Source organism: Varanus komodoensis, unplaced genomic scaffold, assembly GCF_004798865.1.
Source record: "Varanus komodoensis strain SLA01 unplaced genomic scaffold, ASM479886v1 scaffold69, whole genome shotgun sequence".
Lineage (NCBI taxonomy): Eukaryota > Metazoa > Chordata > Lepidosauria > Squamata > Varanidae > Varanus > Varanus komodoensis.
In genome coordinates this window covers 3,294,219-3,313,721 of record NW_025336334.1, presented here as the reverse complement: position 1 = coordinate 3,313,721, position 19,503 = coordinate 3,294,219, and the positions used below count along the sequence as shown (strand labels likewise).

At 39.1% G+C, this 19,503-nt stretch overlaps 1 protein-coding gene across 2 annotated transcripts in view; it reads right to left on the bottom strand.

The window, feature by feature from the left end:
• Positions 1 to 15,319, bottom strand: part of ATXN10 (ataxin 10) — a 116,197-nt gene extending 100,878 nt beyond the window's left edge. The window contains exons 1-2 of one of the 2 annotated variants that reach the window (XM_044450822.1): positions 15,140 to 15,319; positions 5,977 to 6,168 (exon numbers count right to left, since the gene is read on the bottom strand). In XM_044450822.1, the coding sequence (XP_044306757.1) occupies positions 5,977 to 6,168; positions 15,140 to 15,288 (341 nt within the window). In that variant the 5' untranslated portion in view covers positions 15,289 to 15,319. The remainder of the gene's footprint in view (positions 1 to 5,976; positions 6,169 to 15,139) is intronic. The other variant, XM_044450821.1, reaches the window with a different exon arrangement.
• Positions 15,320 to 19,503: the final 4,184 nt, after the last annotated feature.

The window sequence follows — 19,503 nt, the reverse complement described above, 5'->3', positions numbered from 1 at the left end:
TCATTTCTATGCTATTTCAATACCAGATGAAAATGGTATGAATCCAGATGGATAAATAAAATGCTGATCCAGCAGTTGTTCCATTAAAAACACACACACACATAGCCTCAGGATGGTAACTGTCTCTGGAACCAAAAAAGGCAGTGGAAAGTAGGTTAGTTAAGAAACAAAATGTATCTATCAAGAAAGCCTCAGACAATAATTAGCTATCCTAACGGTAAAGAAATGTTATCCAGCACACAACTACTCATTTAACCAATAAAGACAAATACAGAGTTATTCCAAATTTTATTCCCTCATTAAGCAGTGTCTGAGGTCATTACTGGCATCCAGAAGCCTCTAAAAGTGGCAATAAACTTCTTTCTACTCCTTCTCTTAGAAAAAATGCACCATAAGAAGTTGATGCTTGCCATTGTCTCTGCAACTATTCAGAAGAAAACTTCTTCCCCTAATATTTTAACTACACAGAACATACTATTATGAAAGTGCAATGACTTTACAGGATAAACTGATGTTGCACCCCACTCTAGTCCCAAGTACGGTTATGGCAACATTCCAAGGAATGTGTATTCCTTATACAGTGGTACCTTGGTTCACGAACTTAATCCGTTCCAGGACTCTGGTTGTGACCCAAATTGGTCGAGAGCCAAGTTAAATTTCCCCATAAGGTTCAATGTAAATAAGGTTAATCCGTTCTGTAACCATTTTTTAAATCAGAAAAACGTGAAGCAAAGTGACAAAAACAAAGATCGCAGCCGTCTTCCCCCACTCACCCTGAGCACAAGCGCAGCCATCTCCCTGCCCCCCACAGCATGACCAAGATCGCACCTGTCATCCTTGCATGTGCCTGTCATGGGGGGGGGGGAGAGATGGGAGTGATTGCGGGCACACTGGGGGAGGGAGAGATGGGCGCAATCTTGGCCATCTCCCCCCAGTACGATCGCACCCATCACCCCACTTGGTGATGGGGTGGGGAGATGGCCACGATCGTGCTGGGTGGGGGGTTCATGCATGGAGTGGGGAGATGGCCACGATCACAGTTGCTTTTGTGCAGGGAAGGTGTGCGTGATCAGAGGCATGCTGCCCCAGGATAGACGGGTGCAGCACAGCACAACTGCAGGGGAGATGGCCAAGATTGCGCCCGTCTTTTCTGCAGGAGCACGCCTGTGATCATGCACGCCTTCCCTGCACGAAAGCAACTGCGATCGTGGCCATCTCTCCACTCAGGGTGGGGGGGAGAGAAGGCTGAGATCTTGGTCGCCACCCAATGCAGAGTTTGCGACCCACATCAAAATTTTAATGAATTTTTTGTTTGTGACCCGATTTGTTCATGAACCAAGGTGTTTGTAAGCCGAGGTACCACTGTACATAAAAATCAGGTGTTAAGTGAAACACAGATTTAAATAAAATTAGCAATAAGTTTGGCCAATTTCAACATGAGCACCACACCTATCTAAATTTGTACTAGTTGAAAGTCCCTGAATTAAAACTTATATCTTAAGTGAGTAACTGGAAACAGGTCCATGTTGTTCAGTGGTGAAGAAGTATAATATATGAGAAGCTTTACCATTTGATGCTGCTGATTGTAGAAATAGGCTTCAATTTAAGTTTACAGCAGGGGTGGGCAACTTGTGGCCCTCAAGATATTAAGACTGTGCTAACTACAGCTGATGGTTGTTGCAGCCCAAGAATATCTGGATGGCCACAAGTTACCTACTTACCTGTCGGAAAAAGTCATTTTCCAAATACCAAGTTATAAACAATTCTGCAGAGCAACATGCTGCCATATTAAGAACTAGCGCATCCTGCACTGCATAAAGCCAGACTTTATTCAACTTGCTTCTACTTTCATATAAAATACATAAACAGTTGTTGTTGCTGCTGCTGTTTTTAGTCGCAAAGTCGTGTCCTACCCATCACGACCCCATGGACAACATTCCTCCAGGCCTTCCTGTCCTCCACCATCCTCCGGAGTCCAACTAAGCTCACGCCAACTTCTTCAGTGACTCCCTCTAGCCACCTCATTCTCTGCCATCCCCTTCTTCTTTTCCCGTCAATTGTTCAGTAGTACACAATAATTAAAATATAAAGTAATTCCAGTTTACAAGACTATCTCAATTCATGCAGAATATAATCCACTCAGAAATTCTCCTGCAAATGCCCCAGTGAAGTGCAAGGGAAACAAAACAAGAGCCCACATTCATTTCAATGCTCAGGAGATGTACTGAGTGGATAATATTCTTATATTTCAACAGTTGGTATACTTCACTATGACCAAAGTCTTTGCTGTAATGCAGAGGTGGGAATGTTGTGAGACTACAATTCCCATAATCCCTTATCATTGACTATGGCAGCTGAACCTGATGGGAGCTGAGGCCCAAAAGTATATCAAGGGTCACAGGTTCCTCATCCCTGATATATTGCATTGGGAGGGGGATTACAAATTTTCAGTGCATTTATATACATGTTTACTAAGAAATAAGTCCTGCTGAATTCATTGACTTATTTCCCAAATCACTTTGCCAAATGGTCCTATTCATATTTACTAAGAAAGCTCTGTGAATTTGAAGCAGCTTGCTCCCAAATAAGTGTGCCTAGGGTTTCAGCTTCAGTCCTTAAGTGCTTGATAGCATGAGAAAATCTCTATGAAACATGGCTTTAATAAATAAGCATTAAGATGTTTTAGTATTTATGACTTACAAATGCATTCAGACTTGTAGGAATGAACTAGTAACACTTCATGGTAGTGTAAAAATACATTGCTTGGACTCTCCAGGTCCTCCCAGTGGTTGGAATACTTGAATAACTCATCTGGTAAAACAACTTTTACCAGATGAGTTATTCAAGAACTGGGCTATCCAAAGATTGAAGTTTGGAGAATGTCTGCATTCTGCAACAGCCAAACATTCAACCACGAAATTCATACAAAATGCCCAGTTTGTGAAGACAGAAAACATGAGGGTTGCAACATTTCAATACAATATAAATTATGTTTAATTATCATGAATTGGTGATCTCAGGAAATGGCCCTCCTAATCCATGGCCAGACTTTTTCATTTGAGCACATTTTTCTTTTTTTGCAACCATTTGCACCTCCCCAAACACAAATAAGTATAAATTACTTTAGTTCATAAAGTTGGTCACAAATTCATGAGTATCACTTGACCTTGACATGAATAAGCTATGTTTTAAGTACCTTAGAACACTGTAGCCTCACGCCACATGTTCTTCATATTCAACCCCAAGTAATCAAATGTAATCATGTCAAAAAGGTCAAATGATGATCATGTGTGTACATGGTCTCAAAATAACTTCCAATCTTTTATGGTTTTCAAATACATAAAGCCAAAAATCTGAACCCATCTGTATCACATGACAACTGTCAAATACAAAGGGGTAGGAGAGAAGGAACTTGATTCCAGTTTCCCCACCAAAAACAAGGCCAAGATTGTGAAGGGATAATAGTTTCCCTCAAATTTTGAACAGAGCTTTGCTAAATATATATTCTTGGTATAGCTTTATACAGCAACTCCCCAGCCCAACAGAGATTGCTAAATAGATCTACTATGTTTTCACCTTATTGAATCACTCACATTCACTAAATTTCTGGGTTGTTCACCATTATATCCCAATTACAAGCTCTGAGGTAACATAAGAAATTTGTTTATTTTTGTTTCTTTGTTTTCTGTACTGTCAATAGCCAAGGCTCTAGTTCAGGATTCTGTTCACACAGTGGCCAACCAGTTGTGGGAAACTCACAAATACGATATGAGTACAATAGCACTGTCATGTTCTTCAGCAACCGGTGCATAAAGGCATACTGAAGAAAAAAACAATTCTGATACTGCAGAAGAAAAAGCTTTAACCCATTGTTTGCTGTTGTTGTAAGACTTTGGGCTATTTCTCCTTCAAGAACTGAGAGTTCCAGGTTCAGATATCACAGTGAACAACCTAGGAATGAGGCATTCCCAGGTAGTTTAACAAACGAGAAGTAGATGAGCAGTAAAGATAAAGCATGCTCATTTACTCTCAAAAGCTCACAGACAACCCATCATTAAAGTGTTGATTGTTTAATCATGAGAACCATGTCAATATAACTACCAGCCTAATTCTGGATTATTCACCTAGTACTCAGTCAACTTGGTGCACTCTTTAAGTGGCCCAATAAAATCACCTCTTTCCATTAGGAATTCCTGGTAGTTCACTACTGCATAGACATATCTATAACCAGTGAGTAGCAACTACTTTCAATACAACCTCAGAGCTTTATATCAAGATTATCTGGGAACACAGGTGAGTCATTTGCATCAGCTACCTCTCAGTGAATCGTATTTTAGAATAAGAGGATATTGGACATATACATACCTACACACAATTAGAGAGACATTTGTTGTCATGCATGGATATTGACATTCTAGACTGTAGGACTTGTGAATAAAATCAAAACTACTATTATGTCTAAACTTTCTCAAGAATTTTATTTAAAAAAATCCCCAAATAATTTGATTAGTTTGAGGCACAATATGCTTCAATTGTGTTCATTCAGATGTAGTACCAAAATACTGAGCATGCAGTCAGGGAAGTTGGGGGAGGGTCACATGCCCCCCACACTTCCCCTGTGGGATGACACCCTGTATCCTATTCTGGTTTGACCTAACCCTTGAATTACACTGCAAACCAGGACCAGGACCCAGAGGCTGATTCTGATTTCCATTCAAGCTTTGCAAGGTAAGTCCAAATGATAAGTTGTAGGTTTGAACCAAATGGAAAACCATGGCTTGCCATAAAGCAGGGAAAAATGGAGAAAGTTATCACATATGAGAGGATGTGAAGCAAGGCTCTTTGATTGCATATTCAAGTAATGCAAAACCAAGCATTAATTGGTTCAATGCTAGATCCAAAACAACACATTGTTGACCTAATATATTACGATTGTATATCATCTCCTCCACAAATACTTTTCTTTTAAAAGCAAAATTTGATTTTCAGCTTACAAGAAATATATATGTATGACAAGATTTACAAATGGGCAGGTATAGCATAATGGCTAACAGAAGGAGTTGTTAAGCTGAACCTCCCTTATTCAAATTTTATTTCATTCAAAGTTCACCAGATAAACCAATCTTTCCCTCAACTCTCTCTCTCAAGATACTAATACTTATCTTATCTTATCTATTATTTATTCATTCATTCAGGATATTTCTAGGCCATCCATCACTTTCGACTCTGGATGGCTTATGTTAAGGATAATTGAGATAACATATGCAATAGACTTCAAACCAGCTACAGAGTTGTATGTATTAGATGCACACTGGATGAGAGATATAAATAACATCAAAGATTCAAATGTCAAACAAATTTTAAGAAATCCAAATGTATAAATAAAATGTGAATTCCATTAAATATTCACTAGACTTTGAATGAACTTGTGGTGTAGATCATGTTACCGAACTGCAACCTATGAATATTTTACTGAAAATAGATATAGAGAGATTCATTCAAAAAAGACAGGGGAATCAACCAATGGATCAGTGGCGACAGATCTGAGGATAAATCCTGTTGATTGCAAGTACGATTAGTATACCTTCGAAAGGTAATGAAATTTGGGCAGAGCAATGTTTTCCCCTATCAATCTGTAATCAAAATGAACAATCCTTTGCCTCAATAAATTTTAGTTTTGGATTGAAGAAGGGGCTTGCTCCTCTTTTAGTGCAGAGAATAAACTGACTTGTACTTAATCCATTTTGTGCCCCAGTACATGTACACTGTGTGACATAAGGAAAGCACCCCAATGGCCTGTTTTTATGTAAGTTTTGTGATATTTTAAGTCCTAGGCATGTTCAGTTTATGGAAATAAATATGGAACACAACAGCCTGTGATATGAAAGTCACTCCAGGACATTGGATGAAGGCCTGCATTTAAAAAAAAAAAAGCTATGCAAATTTGTATCTATTAATGGGGGGGCACAACTATACCTCATTATATTCTGATTATTCTCACACTGAATACAGGCATTCCGTAGGCATCTGAAACATTCCGACAGCAGCAGTAAATATGCATCTAGATGTACTAATTTCCTGGTGTCCTTGCAGACCACGGCAATTTCATGTGAGATTTTCAGCAAAGTCTGCTGGAGATTTTGGAATAAGCTTTTGGTTGCTGCTTCCCTGAAACAAAAAATAAGTAAATATTAAGTGAAGTGAACAGTATCAACCACATATGGATAAAACATCTGCTTTAAATGAGGAGAGGGCTGTTCAACCAGCAATTCTTCCTGTTTACAAAAATGGTAACTTGTCTCACACGTCTTGAGACTGTGAAGAGGTAACAGCCTTGGTCAGTGCCTGGATTGGAGACAGGAACATCCCATGTTGCCCCATTGGTCCTTCTAGTTTGGCTTGTACTGTCTATACTGACTAGCCGCAGCATTCCTAGTTTTTAGACAAGTGTTCCCCAGCTGTATCTAGAAATAGGTGGGACTAAACTTAAGTACATTTACATGCACTACAACTGGATTACACCCCTGATTTAATGCCACCTTCAATTCCACGGAAAAAAAGAAAGGAATAAATATACATTTAAAATGAGGCTGATGATATGTACAATTGTGTTTACAAATGACAAATGTTTAATGACAGTTGAAGCAAACAATTTCTAAATTAAAATCAGAATGAAAAGTACCGAGTGGCTGAAGAGCTCATACCCTGTGTTATTGTTGTTTTGCTCATATGACAGAGTTTATTCATGTATTAGATTCACATCTTGCCCTATTAGCTAGAAAGGTTCTGGGTGCCCTTCTTTTATGCTTGGATATTTTTGCTGCATCTCGACGTTAGGAGTGATTTCATTATCCCATCGCATTTGGTGCACACATGCATAAAACAGAGCTATACAACCTGTGGCTGCTATGTGCTTTGGTCTAGAGCTTGACCCCGCTAACCACTGGCTATAGTGGTTAGGGTGACAGATATTGTAGTTCACATCTGGAGGGCTACAAGCTGCATTAAAATTACCTATCCCCAACAGAGAATGATTGAAACAAAACAAGGCCAGAGAATAAATTGTGCAGAGTCACAATAGCTAGACTACTTAGAGTATGAATATTTGGGGCTCACATCCAAAGAACCATAGAACTCTACAAATGAATGCCACTACATGGGCATTCCTGTCCAGGTTTGTTGTATTTCCTATTGCCCTTAGTATGTCTGTGGCAATGGGTGCACTGCCTCAGCACTGTGAGCTTTGTTGGGTGGGGAAGGAAAAGGAAAAGCAACGATTGGGGAAGCTATGAAGTAGGGGGTTGAAAAAAGATGTATTTTTTGGTTTTGGTGTGTGTATATTTTTACTTATGTTAGAAATGTGGTAGGAATTAGGGCTGTTATGCAAAATGTAAATGCACCCCACGTTTAGTTAACAATTCTATATGTCGGGTACTGCAAAGTCAAAAGGAGTAGCCATTATATTACATGCAAATTTTTATTTCAAAGTGGAAAAAATTAAGAGATAGGAAAACGAGCTTTATCTTTGTTAAGCGTGCATAAAGGTATAGGATCACTCACATTTGGATCAATATATGCACCAAACTATGAGCAAATGAAATTCCTTGGTAAAATATTTTAAAAGTTGAAAGGCTTTATGGAAAGGAATTTGATATGTGGGGAGGGGAGGCTTAAATTGGAATATACAGGATTTGAGTTCCAGATATTTGTATTCTAATAATGGAAACAAGAGTCCCCTTTACAGGGTAATATATAGTACTTTAAGGATCAGGTGAAAGTCATAAAAGGATTTGAAATGTGGGGGCTAAAAGATGTGTGGGGTGAATTGAACTTAAGAGATGAATGCTTCACCTACCAATCTGCAAGGCATTAAACACAGTCAAGGTAGACTATTTACTGGTCTCTGCTGCAGTTGGTTAGCAAGACTGATACAGTGCTTAGTCAGGTCTCAGATCATGCTCCTGTGGGTATGGATTTAAATTTGTCTGATTCTGTTGCATACTCACCATCACAGTCATTTAGTCCCATGTTACTGAGTAATCAACCAGTCCAAGAAGCCATCCATCAGGCTTTAGTTAACTATTTTACAGAGCTCAATATAGAAAATGCCTCTTCTATGATCCTATGGGAGGCTATGAAGGCACTAATAAGAGGGATATGTATTAAGGAAAATGCTACTTTTAAAAAGAGGCAAGAGAAAGATTACAGACAGAGGCAGAAGCATATTGTAAGAAATATAATCAATCAGGATCTTTAAAAAATGGTTTTGGTTATATGACCAAAAGAGAAAAGAATTGGAGGCTCTTGAGTTAAATCAGACTTCAATTTATCTAATTTATCTACAAGAAAAAATTATGGATACAGAGGATGGGGCTCAAGACTTATTGCTAATCATTTAAGGCAATAGAGAAAAGGCAAGGATACATTGTTTTCAAGACAAAAAAGGAGTCTCCTGTTATTCAAGTTCCCAAATTTGTGAGGAGTTTGTGTGTTTTAATTAAAATCTGTATACTTCTTCCTCTCCTTCACTCGCAGATATTGATGAATATGTGGACTCAGCATCTCTCCCAGTATTGTCGGCTTTTGACAGAGAAATACTAAATGCTAGGGCTGAGATGGGGGAAATGCTTGAAATATTAAAGAAGCTGAAACCCAATAAGTACCTAGGTCAGACTTCAGGGATTTAGTAACTCCACATATGGTCAATCTATTTAATGACATTCTTCATGGAGATCCTATTCCTCAGACATGGAACTATTCTAAAATAGTAACTACTCCAAAAACCTTTAAAGATCCCACACTAGTTGAATCTTACAGACTATATATATATATATATATATATATATATATATATATATATGGTCTGTATACATATATATATATATATATATATATATATATGTAGGTCAGGCTGTTGTTCATCAACAGATTACAGATCTCATGTGCAAATCATTAAATATTATACATAGTATAATTAGTCAGACTTTATTGGCAGTTCCTTTCTTAGAAACAATTAAAGCTTCTTAAATGTCTCTTATATATAAGTTGACAATTTTGGGAGGATGGAGTATCCCTAATATGTTTTTATTTAAATAAAAAATTTCAACCTAATCTCTTACTTTATTATGAGGCTGCCAATTGCAGCATTCAATTTCTTTTGTCTCAGCCAATCCCAGCAGACAATGTGTTTCTCTCTAGAGAAATGTTAAAATGAATGGGGTCTCTCTGACAGTTGCTCCATTTAAGGAAACACAAATTTAAACTGTTAAATTGGACTGTGAATAGGTTTGCATGCTCTGTGATTGAAATTTGGGCCAGAAAGTCCACATTTCCTATCTACAGAGATTCACCTTTGTTGCCCCTTCAATTCCATCCAGTTTGTTTGTTTGTTTTTAATTCAGATACACATGATTTCAACAGATGGAGACAGGATAGTACAGAATTAAAGATTTTTATCAAAATAAGATTCCACTCTCATTTTCAGAACTCAAACAACAAGTAGTAAATGCTGATATCACAGGGCTCATGGGATATTGACTACATTCTTTCCTTTCTAGCAAGGGTGTAAAGGACCAAGCAGTTTGGAGTTTAACTAGTTTTGAGCAATTGATTGATAATGATAAGGGATGCATTAAAGGGATGGTATCAACTATATATGTTATTTTGGACTAGTAGTCTGAAGCAATGATGGGAGTTAAACTTACGTACTTCTATGGATTATGCAGCCTGGATAAGAAGTACCTGGCAGAAATCACCATATAAATCTATATGTACTAGAGAAACATCTCTGAAGATATTACATGCTTGGTATCAGACTCCTAGAAAACTGGCATTTATTAAGTCTGTTCCCCCTATGTGGAGGGGATCCCAAGGGATTGGAACCTACCAGCACATGTGGTGGGGATGTGCTAAGATTCATAAATTTTGGACTGCAGTTTTCTCTGAGATTACTCAGACTGTAAAAGTAGAAATACCTATTGACTCTGAATTGGTCCTATGAATGTATTTGTTGAAAAGAAGAAACGTAAAGAGCGAACACATCTTTTATTCACTGGTAGAAATGTAATCATGTCACAATGGAAGGATTTTAAATTTACAGACTTGAAAGAATGGTATAATCTGGTATGGAAGACAGCAATAATGGAAAAATTGTCATACAAATTACATGTTAAGGGAGGCCAACAAAAGTTTGATTCTTTTGAGACTATTTGGTACCATTTACAAATAATTATGGTGGTTGTAACGGTTTCTGTATAACCAACATGCATTCTGCAGGACTGTAGACTTTATTTTATGTAACTCGATATAGGGGCAGGAGGGGAAAAGAATATAAATAATGTTAAATGTTTCCAATGTTTGTTTTTGTTTCCTTAATTTTCAATAAACATTTTAAAAACTATTTGGTGGTTTGGCATTTCTAATGTTGGAAGACAGTTATATGTTTTGATAACAGAATGTTATTCTTCTCATTTCTATTTTGTCCATGTTATTGTACTATATCCCATATGCCTTTTATGCAAGTGTTTCTAAATGACTGTATTTTGTGTAGCCCCTAAAGAAAGAGACTTGCTCTCTGAACCACTGCGAAAGCACACAACAGAACAGCCACTTTTGTAATAGGCAGCACAATCCTATAACTATATCTAGAAGACCATTGGACTATCGAGCTCGAATCTCAGAAACTCACTCCAAAATCAGAGCTGGTACTCCAGTCGCAGAACACTCTCCCCCATATTGCAAACAGAATGGAAAGAACTGTGCTGGTTTCCCCTCCCAGATCACAAATTCAACCTTAGAGAAGCAATTGGGTAAGAATTAAAGGGGGTGAGGAGGGGAGGAAATGGGTACTGCCATGATATAATGTATCATGGCATCACCTTAGCCTCCTTTCCTTCTGTTTCAAGGTGCAACACTTAACTGAAATCAGCTACCTAAGGGCTTTGAAGGCCAAGAGGTGTGAAGAGGTAACCTTCACCTCTGTGCACATTTTGCCTTGAGTAGGATGCCTGTAAACCTCCAAATTCAGAGGACTCTGGGCATCCAAACTGGATTGCATCCTCAGTCACTTGCTTTACTTTCTGGACCAAAACATGTATTAGTTTCCAGTATATACATTGACCAGGAATATGCTTAACGTCCATATTACAGAATCATAGAACAGTAAAGTTGGAAGGTGCCTAGAAGGCCATTGGGTCCAACCCCTGTTGTTGCAGTACACCAATTTACACCATTCCATTCAGTTTCTTCTTGAATGTCTATAGTTTGGGAGAGCCCACGACTTTTCTAGCCAACTGGTTCCACTTGCCATAGTGCTCTGACAGTTAATCCCTCATATCTAGCATGAATCTGGGTTGTCACAGCTTGAGTTGATTATTCCATGTCCTACAATCTTGGTGACAGGCTTTGAGTAATATCATGTCCCCCCTCAGCTTTCTCTTCTCAAGGCTGAAAATACCCAGTTCTCTCAGTCTCTCCTCACAGGGCAGTGTTTCCAAACCCTGGATCATTTTTGTTGCCCTCCACTGGACCCTTTCTGCAACTTTCTTTCTGCAACATTTTTTTCTGAACTTTCTTAAATCTTGGTGCCCTGAACTGGACACAGTATTTCAGATGAGGTCTGACTGGTGAAATAATAGGGGAACCATTGGAAGTGATTTGGAAGTAATATTTTTGTTAAAGCATCCCAAAAGAGCATTTGCCCATTTTGCAGCTGCATCACATGGATGTCTCATATTTAGCCTGTTATCCACAATAACTCCAAAGTCTTTTTTCCTTTTCAATTGTGTTGAGCCACGTATTCCCCATCTTGCATTTGGTTTCTTTTTCCTAGATGGATGATTTGGCATTTGTCCCTGTTGAATCTCATTCTGTTGCTTTCAGCCCAACATTCAAGTTTTTCAAGATCACCCTGGATCTTAATTCTGTCTCCTAGGTGTTTGCTCTTCCACCCAGTTTTGTATCATCTGCAAATTTGGTAGTGTTCCTTGTAATTCCTCATCAAAATCATTAATAAAGACATTGAAGAGCATTGGGCCTAGAAGTGAAAACTGCAGCATCCCACTAGTTACCTTCTTCCAGTGTGAGGTGTCTTTGTGCCCGTTTTAGAAGTCATTTCTGGATCCACCTAATAGTTTTTCTATCTAGTCCACTTTTTGATAATTTGCTTATCAGGATTGTCATTGGGCACCATGTTGAAAGCTTTGCTAAAGTCAAGGTAGATGATGTCCACAGTGTTCGCTCTATGAAAGATTACCCAATCAAAAAATGAGATTAGTCTGACAAATGTGTGATAAATTTATTTATCACAAATAAATCCATGATGGCTTCTATTAATCACTGCATTATCTTTGAGGTGCTTGCAGACTGATTTTTTAATAATTTGCTCCAGAATTTTTCCAGGGATGATGTCAGTCTAACTGGTCACTACTTCCCAGGTTTGTCTTTTCTCCCTCTTTTGAATATGGGGACAACATTAGCCCTTCTCCAGTCCTCTGGCATTTCTCCTGTTTTCCAGGATTTATCAAAGATAATAGACAGTGGTCTTGAGAGCTCCTCCACTAGCTCTTTTATGACTCAGATAGATTTCATGGTGTCCTGAACATTTGACCATGCCTATTCCATCTAGGTATTCCTTGATCATTTGTCTGTCAATCTTGGGCTGCCATCTCTCACTTTCAACTTCTATGACCTCTTGGTTGTAGATTTTCTTGCAGAAGACTGAGGTGAAGTAGGAATGGAGCACCTCTGCCTTTTTCTTGTTCTCTCAGTTTGCCATTCACTTTAAGTAGCTAGACACCTTTCTCTTTCACACATTTGGATGTATCTGGGGAAGGCTTTCTTGTTGTTCTTAGCATCCCTTGCTAGTCTCAGTTCATTTCCTGTTTTAGCCTCCCTGATGCCCTTCCTGCAATTCCTTGCCATTTCTTTATATTCTTCCTTTGCAGCCTGGCCCTGCTTCTATCTCCTGTACATTTTTTTTCATTCAGAAGTTGTGAGTAGAGCTGGCCAGAGCCGGGGGTCAAACTAGATGGCCCGGAGGCCCCTTCTGACTCGCTCTGGTTCTGTTTCTAAGTCTAGGGTTTGTGTTTGGCTACAGTTAACCTTTCACTCTTTTATAATTGAGAATTCAAGTATCACATGGCCACTTTCCCCCATGGTCCCCGGGGTTGCTATTTTGTTCACTAGGTCATCCCTGTTAGTATTAAATCCAGGGCAGTTGTTCCTCTCGCTCCTTCCTCTACCTTCTGCTGGAGGAAGTCGTCTGCAATGCATGTAAGGAATCTCTTGGGGAGCATGTTTGGCAGAAATTGTCTCCCAGCATATATCAGGGAAACTGACACCCCCACCCCCATGACTATATCATTCTTCTTGTAAACGATGGCAAGTTGCTTTCCGAAGGTTGCATCCTTGTCCTCTTTTTGACTGGGTGGTTGATAATAGATACCAATAACTGTTTTTCTTATTTTTTGCTCACTTTAAATTAAACCAGATGCTTTCTATAGGGCTACTAAGTTCATATGGTGACTATGTGTAGTGACTGGGCAATATATATAGTTTATGCTATTATATTACGCACATCCTCCACCAATATTTGCATAAGCAATATGCAAAGCCTGCTGTTTATTATTACTACATTATTTATTTTTATCCTACCTTTCTTTTTGTAAGGAACCTAGGGTGCCTTCTCTCCCATTTTGTCCTTACAACAACAGCAACCCTGTGATATAAGTTAGGTTGAAAGGAAGTGACTGGGCCAAAACCATTCAATGAGCTTCATGGCCAAGAGGGGAGGAGAACACAGATCTCTTAAGTTCTAGTTCAGCATTCTGCACATGCTCATTTGTGAACATTCCACATGATGTCCTGCAGCCAGTGTTCAAATTTTCCATTCATTTCACATTAATGGCAAGGACACTGTAACCAATCTAAAATCTCACTAAACTTCCAATAAATATGTAGAATTGTACTACCATTTACTGAATTTTTCTCCTTTCAAATATTTCAGGCATGTGCCAAGTAGAGGCTAAAGGGCTTCTTTTCAAATATTCCCTATTACACTCAACACTGCTGATCATTTAGCATCACTGGCATGAACAGAAATTGAGAGAAACAAACCAGCTAAATTACTATCTTCCTTTTAGCAGTAAAGGACAAGCTTTCAAGAACTTTAGTTCATATAACACCATAAAAGATCAAATACTGAAAGTAAAATCATATTAAATTAGCTAAAAAATATTTTGGCCTTCCTACAGTCTCAAAACCAAGGCCCAGTTTTGGCATGACCTAGTGTTCATTCAATGTGTTTCTCTGCATCTCCTATTTCGAAAAGGGTCTTGGATATTCTCATGGAAATTATATTAGCCTATTTCTGTTTAGCTGTAGTAAGGACCCTGGAAGTCCAGAGCTGATAATACTTTTGCTCCATAGCAAAATCCTTTCATATCAAAGGGTTGCTCACATTAGATTTGCTAACATGGAACAACTATGACCAATTTGATTCATTAGAACTCAGATTCAAAGATCCTCCACAGGAATCCTAGGCTCACAAGTGGGCTTGTAGTAGTCCACTGAAAGTTCTGCCCTTTTTCTTTAAATAACTGTTCCCAATCCCACAATTATACTATTTTTAATTTTCCCTTGTTTTCAAAAGCAGATTGCCATGAACCATGGGATGGTACTGTTCAAACAGCAGCAGCCTGCCAAGCAGGGAGAGAAAGCGGGGAAGCAGGATACTTGGTGACAGAAGAAATAACTCCTCAGTCATGTATCTTGAGCCAAAGTGTATAGATTAAAAAAAAAAAAAAAACAGGAAGTAAATCTATTTAGCCAAATTCAACTATATTGAATTTTGCGCCCACATATCCCTTATATCACAAGAAGGGGGCAAGAAACTGCGTCTCCCCACTTCTATTCACATTTCCTTCTGTGAAGGAGTTAGCAGCTGAAAAGCGAGGGCTTCAACTTGGCGACTCTCCCGCAAAACACATATACGCACGAGCCAGCTAAGCAAAGCCCCGCCTGCAACAGGAAGACACGCAAGCAATGCGTCTAGACGCGAGCCATCCCTTGAGCGCCTCCTTGCTCTCCTAGACTCTGCGCGGACTACTCTGCCGGCAGAAGCCTACCTGTACCCCCTCACCTGTGTGCCGTCTCCCGGAAGAGGCCGGTCATCTGCCTCGCGACTGTCAAGCAATCGGGGCAGGCCGCGGCCTGGTCCTCCGCCGTGCTTCTCAGCCGTGCAGCCAGAGTATGCAGCGTTTCCCCGGCAAGCGTCTCTATCGACGCCATCGTTGTGCCGCTCTGACTGCCCTTCTGCGTTGGCTCCACCCCGGCAGCGGCGTCAGCGCGGGAATTAAGCGGAAGCCTTGCCTAAACCAAGCTAGCCGGGCAGAGCGATGGCCTGCCCGGTTTATATACGCAGCTTTAGATCAGGAGAGTGAGAATGCCGTTCCTCCTCTCATGAGAGGACGGGGATACTAAGCTTTAAGACAGCTTTCTTGTGAGATAGGTGCGCTTTTCTTCTCTTCCCTTTCATATTCCAAGTGACCCAATTGAGCCCTTGTTTCCTGGTATCTACCCGTTCCACCTTTTGGCGGTGACTTTTTACGAATGTTGTTGGTTTGTGCAAACGGGCTCTTCAGTCCTTCACCGAGAGCTGCTTTAAGAGTGAGCAAGCTAGGCAGTCACCAGGGGTGCAGAGTTGAGAGGGAACCCAGGATGAGATCAGTGGTCATGGTGTAGTTTGTTGTAAATGCACCAGCTTCAGTGAGGTGGGTTGGTAAAAAGTAAGCATCTATAACCATTCTTTCTGGTTCTATGGGTTGTTTCAGTGCTATGAAACGATGACCTCCCTTCATTTAGCATTCAAGTATGCTTTTCTCAATTTTCACTTTGATGTCTGGCCAGGGCGACTTCTTATCACCTTCTTATCTGGCCAGGGCGACTTCTTTTCTTTTCTTTTCTTTTCTTTTCTTTTCTTTAACTTCTTTTATATAGTTTATATTTTTTATTTATTTTATATTATTAATTTTAATTTTATATTGTTATTTTTATATTGTATTTTATTGTGTTGTAAGCCACCCCGAGGCTTCGGGAAGGGGCGGCATAGAAATGTTCTAATAATAATAATAATAATAATAATAATAATAATAAGTCATTTGTAAGCCATCCTGAGATACTAGTGGTGGACAAGTTAGAAAAGCTTTTAATAAATTCTAACCATACTGTTATTCTAAGATAACAGTATGGTCTGAGAGCACATAAGGCATAGGCCATGTTGAAGCTAAGAGGTCTGGGGCTGGCCTGAGCTTGCAGGGAGGCCACCTGGGAACTTCATGACACCACCTTGAGTTCCACAATGGGAGAACAGTGGGGTATAAATATAATACATAAAATAAACAATAAAATAACATTAAATACCAAAATATTGGAAGTGCTGCAAAGTGAAAAAAACTAAAACTCTGCTGTGTTGCATGCTGACATGCCACTATTCAGAATGTGGCCTTTCAAACCTTGGCTGATGCAAACTGTAGCACAATGGCTAGAAAAATAAGCTTTTTTATTTAAATAGGGTAGATCAGGAGTATATTTTGATGAGCTCCAGTTTTGAAAAGCAGCTGGTAACTGTCACTAAGTGTCAGGAGAATTCATAGTGTTTCCCAGATGTTTGGGAAAACCTTAGTCATTTTGGTACCACAGATGTACTGCCTGGCATCTTGTGATGAGCCTTTTCCAGGAAATAGCATGTGACAGAGGTGGCCCAGCTGAACAGAAAGATCTGCACCACTGATGCTGGAGTGGTTGCAACCAATGAGGGCTTTGTAGAGCCATGTAGTAGGTTTTCAAGGTTGTACAAGAAGCCACATTTATTCCTGTGGATGTGTTCCTATATTCTGCAGATTGTTCTTAAATTGAAACATGAGCAGTGTCAAGCAAGACTGTAGAAGAGCTCATGTTTGAAGATTTGATTTTCACTCCATGTTGTTTCATTTTTTTACATATCTGTACCACAGAATAGCTAAAGCTGTCTAGGCAATATACAAAGATTAAAATTAAAAATACATTATAAACCTGTATGTACAAACTTAGGTGACACACAGAGGAACACATATCTGAAACAATTTTAAACAACAGGAAAAATCCAGGGCCTGATTAAAAGACAGAAATGAAGGGCAACTATGAGATGGATTGATTCTATAAAGGAAGCCACAGCCTTGAGTTTACATGAGCTAAGCAAGGCTGTCAGGGACAGGATATTTCAGAGGGCATTCGTTCATAGGGTTGCCATAGCTCAGACAACAGCATGTAACAACAACAATAAGAACAGCTGCTGAACCATCTTCAAAAGCAACTCCATACTGAGCTTATTGCTATAATCTGAACTTGGATACAAGGGTCAGATAGGAACAGAGAAGGGCCACAAATCAAAATTGATAGAATGCACTCTGTTCTACTGAAGCCACCTGAGCTTCAAGTGACAAAGATGGCTCCAAAAGAACACTGAAGCTCTTAACCTGTACCTTCAGGGGAAGTGTAACCCAACCTAGAACTGGTTGAGCACACCCATCCAATCCAGGGGACCATCCACTAAAAGCATCTTTGCCTTATGTGGATTGAATTTGAGTTTCTTAGCTCTCATTTAGCTCACTGTTACCATACCATTGTTACATTGCAGTAATCTAACTTGGAGGTTACAAGAAGGTAGACAACTCTCTGGATCTAAGCACTCTGATGATTAAGGATTGGAGATATTAATTCTTCCTTGCTCACCCAAACAGGCCTCAATTATGCGTGTCAGATCAGCTACCTAATTCATTATTAAATCATGGATAAGGGAAATCCAGCATTTAAAAGCGGCTCCAGAAATGCAGGGGCACACTGACAGGACAAAAACAAAACACGTGGGTGGAGTAGGGCCAGAATAGACCCAACCATTAACCTTGTTTCCTAACCTGGCTAGTCCTCTTTGCAATACCATATCTCCCTCAGGGTGTAACTTTATAAATTGAAACCCTCCTTAGGTCCCACACTTGGCTCCATATCTTCTCTTCTGGTGTATAGCCAGATTTTAAGAGAAAAACCATCATTGTCTCACACACACACACACACACACACACACACACACACACAGACAAACCACAAAAGCTGATCAGTCTGACTTTAGTGGGATGGCCCTTGCCCTTGGTGACACTGTGGGGTGTCTGAGCTCAGTAATATACTGGATGTGGGATAATAAGCTGAAGTTCAGTTCAGATAAGATGGAGGTGCTGTTGGTAGGAATCTGTCTGTTAAACTGGGGAGTTTTCAACCTGTCCTGGATGGAGTTGTGCTCTCCTTAAAGGACAAGGTTCGCAGCCTTGGAATGCTCCTGGATTCTGAGTTCCTCCCCCCCCCCCAACTTTTTTTTTTTTTAAATACAGAAAAAAATAGGCACATCACAATATCAATAATATACAAAAGCCCAACTAATAAATGAAAAAGTAAATAATACAGTGCCTCCACCACCCAGGAGACCAATAATACCTCCACTTTAATGCATATATTATAACAATTAATAATATATAATATACTTCAATTATATCCAAATCCCCTCCAAAAATTCATATAATCTTGATTAGGTTTACAACCTTTACCTTCTATCAGTACTGCTTTTACAAAATCTTCCCAAATTTCATTATATTTATTTGTTTGTATTAACCCTTTTAAAATTTTTATTTCTGTTGTAGTTTATCATTAATTAACATATTCCATATTTCATCATACCATTCATGCCTTTGCATAACCCAATTCTGTTTCCAGTATTTAACTATCACTAACCTAGCTGCCATTATCAAACTTAGGATCAATTCTTAACTTCATTTATATCTTGTTTTTCAATCAACAGCAATAACACAATTCTCAGTGACATTTCTAAATCTATATCTAAAATTTCTCTAATTTCATTAAACAACCATAATCGAAATCTTTTGTATATTATCACAATCCTACTACATACGTTTGTAAATTCCAGTCCCTTTCCCACATCTCCAACATATATTAAAATATTTGTCATCAATTTGATTTAACTTAACTGGTGTTAAATACCATCTCCATATCACTTTATATCCATGTTCTTTAATTCTAACTGACATATTCTTGTATACTCTTCTATTCCAAATATTCTTCCAGTCCTTGTCTTTTTTTTCACCTACGTCCATTCTGAGTTGTCACTTCCAAGTGTTGAATTGGGATATGGAAGATCTGGTTTAGTCCCTACATGGCCATGAAGCTAATTGGGTGACTTTGAGCTGGTTGGAGGGGGACTATGTAAGCTACCTTGGGTACCTTGTAAGAGGGAAAAAAGACATGTTCTTAATGCAAATTGGTGGTGGTGGAGGATACTTCTGGAAATAGGAGTGGTATATAAAAGAGCAGTTTCTCTATTTTTATCTCAGAGTGTTGGAGGTTAAGTAGTAAATGTTGTGGAATACATTTGAGCTGCTGCTAGCCTATAATAAGTCCAAG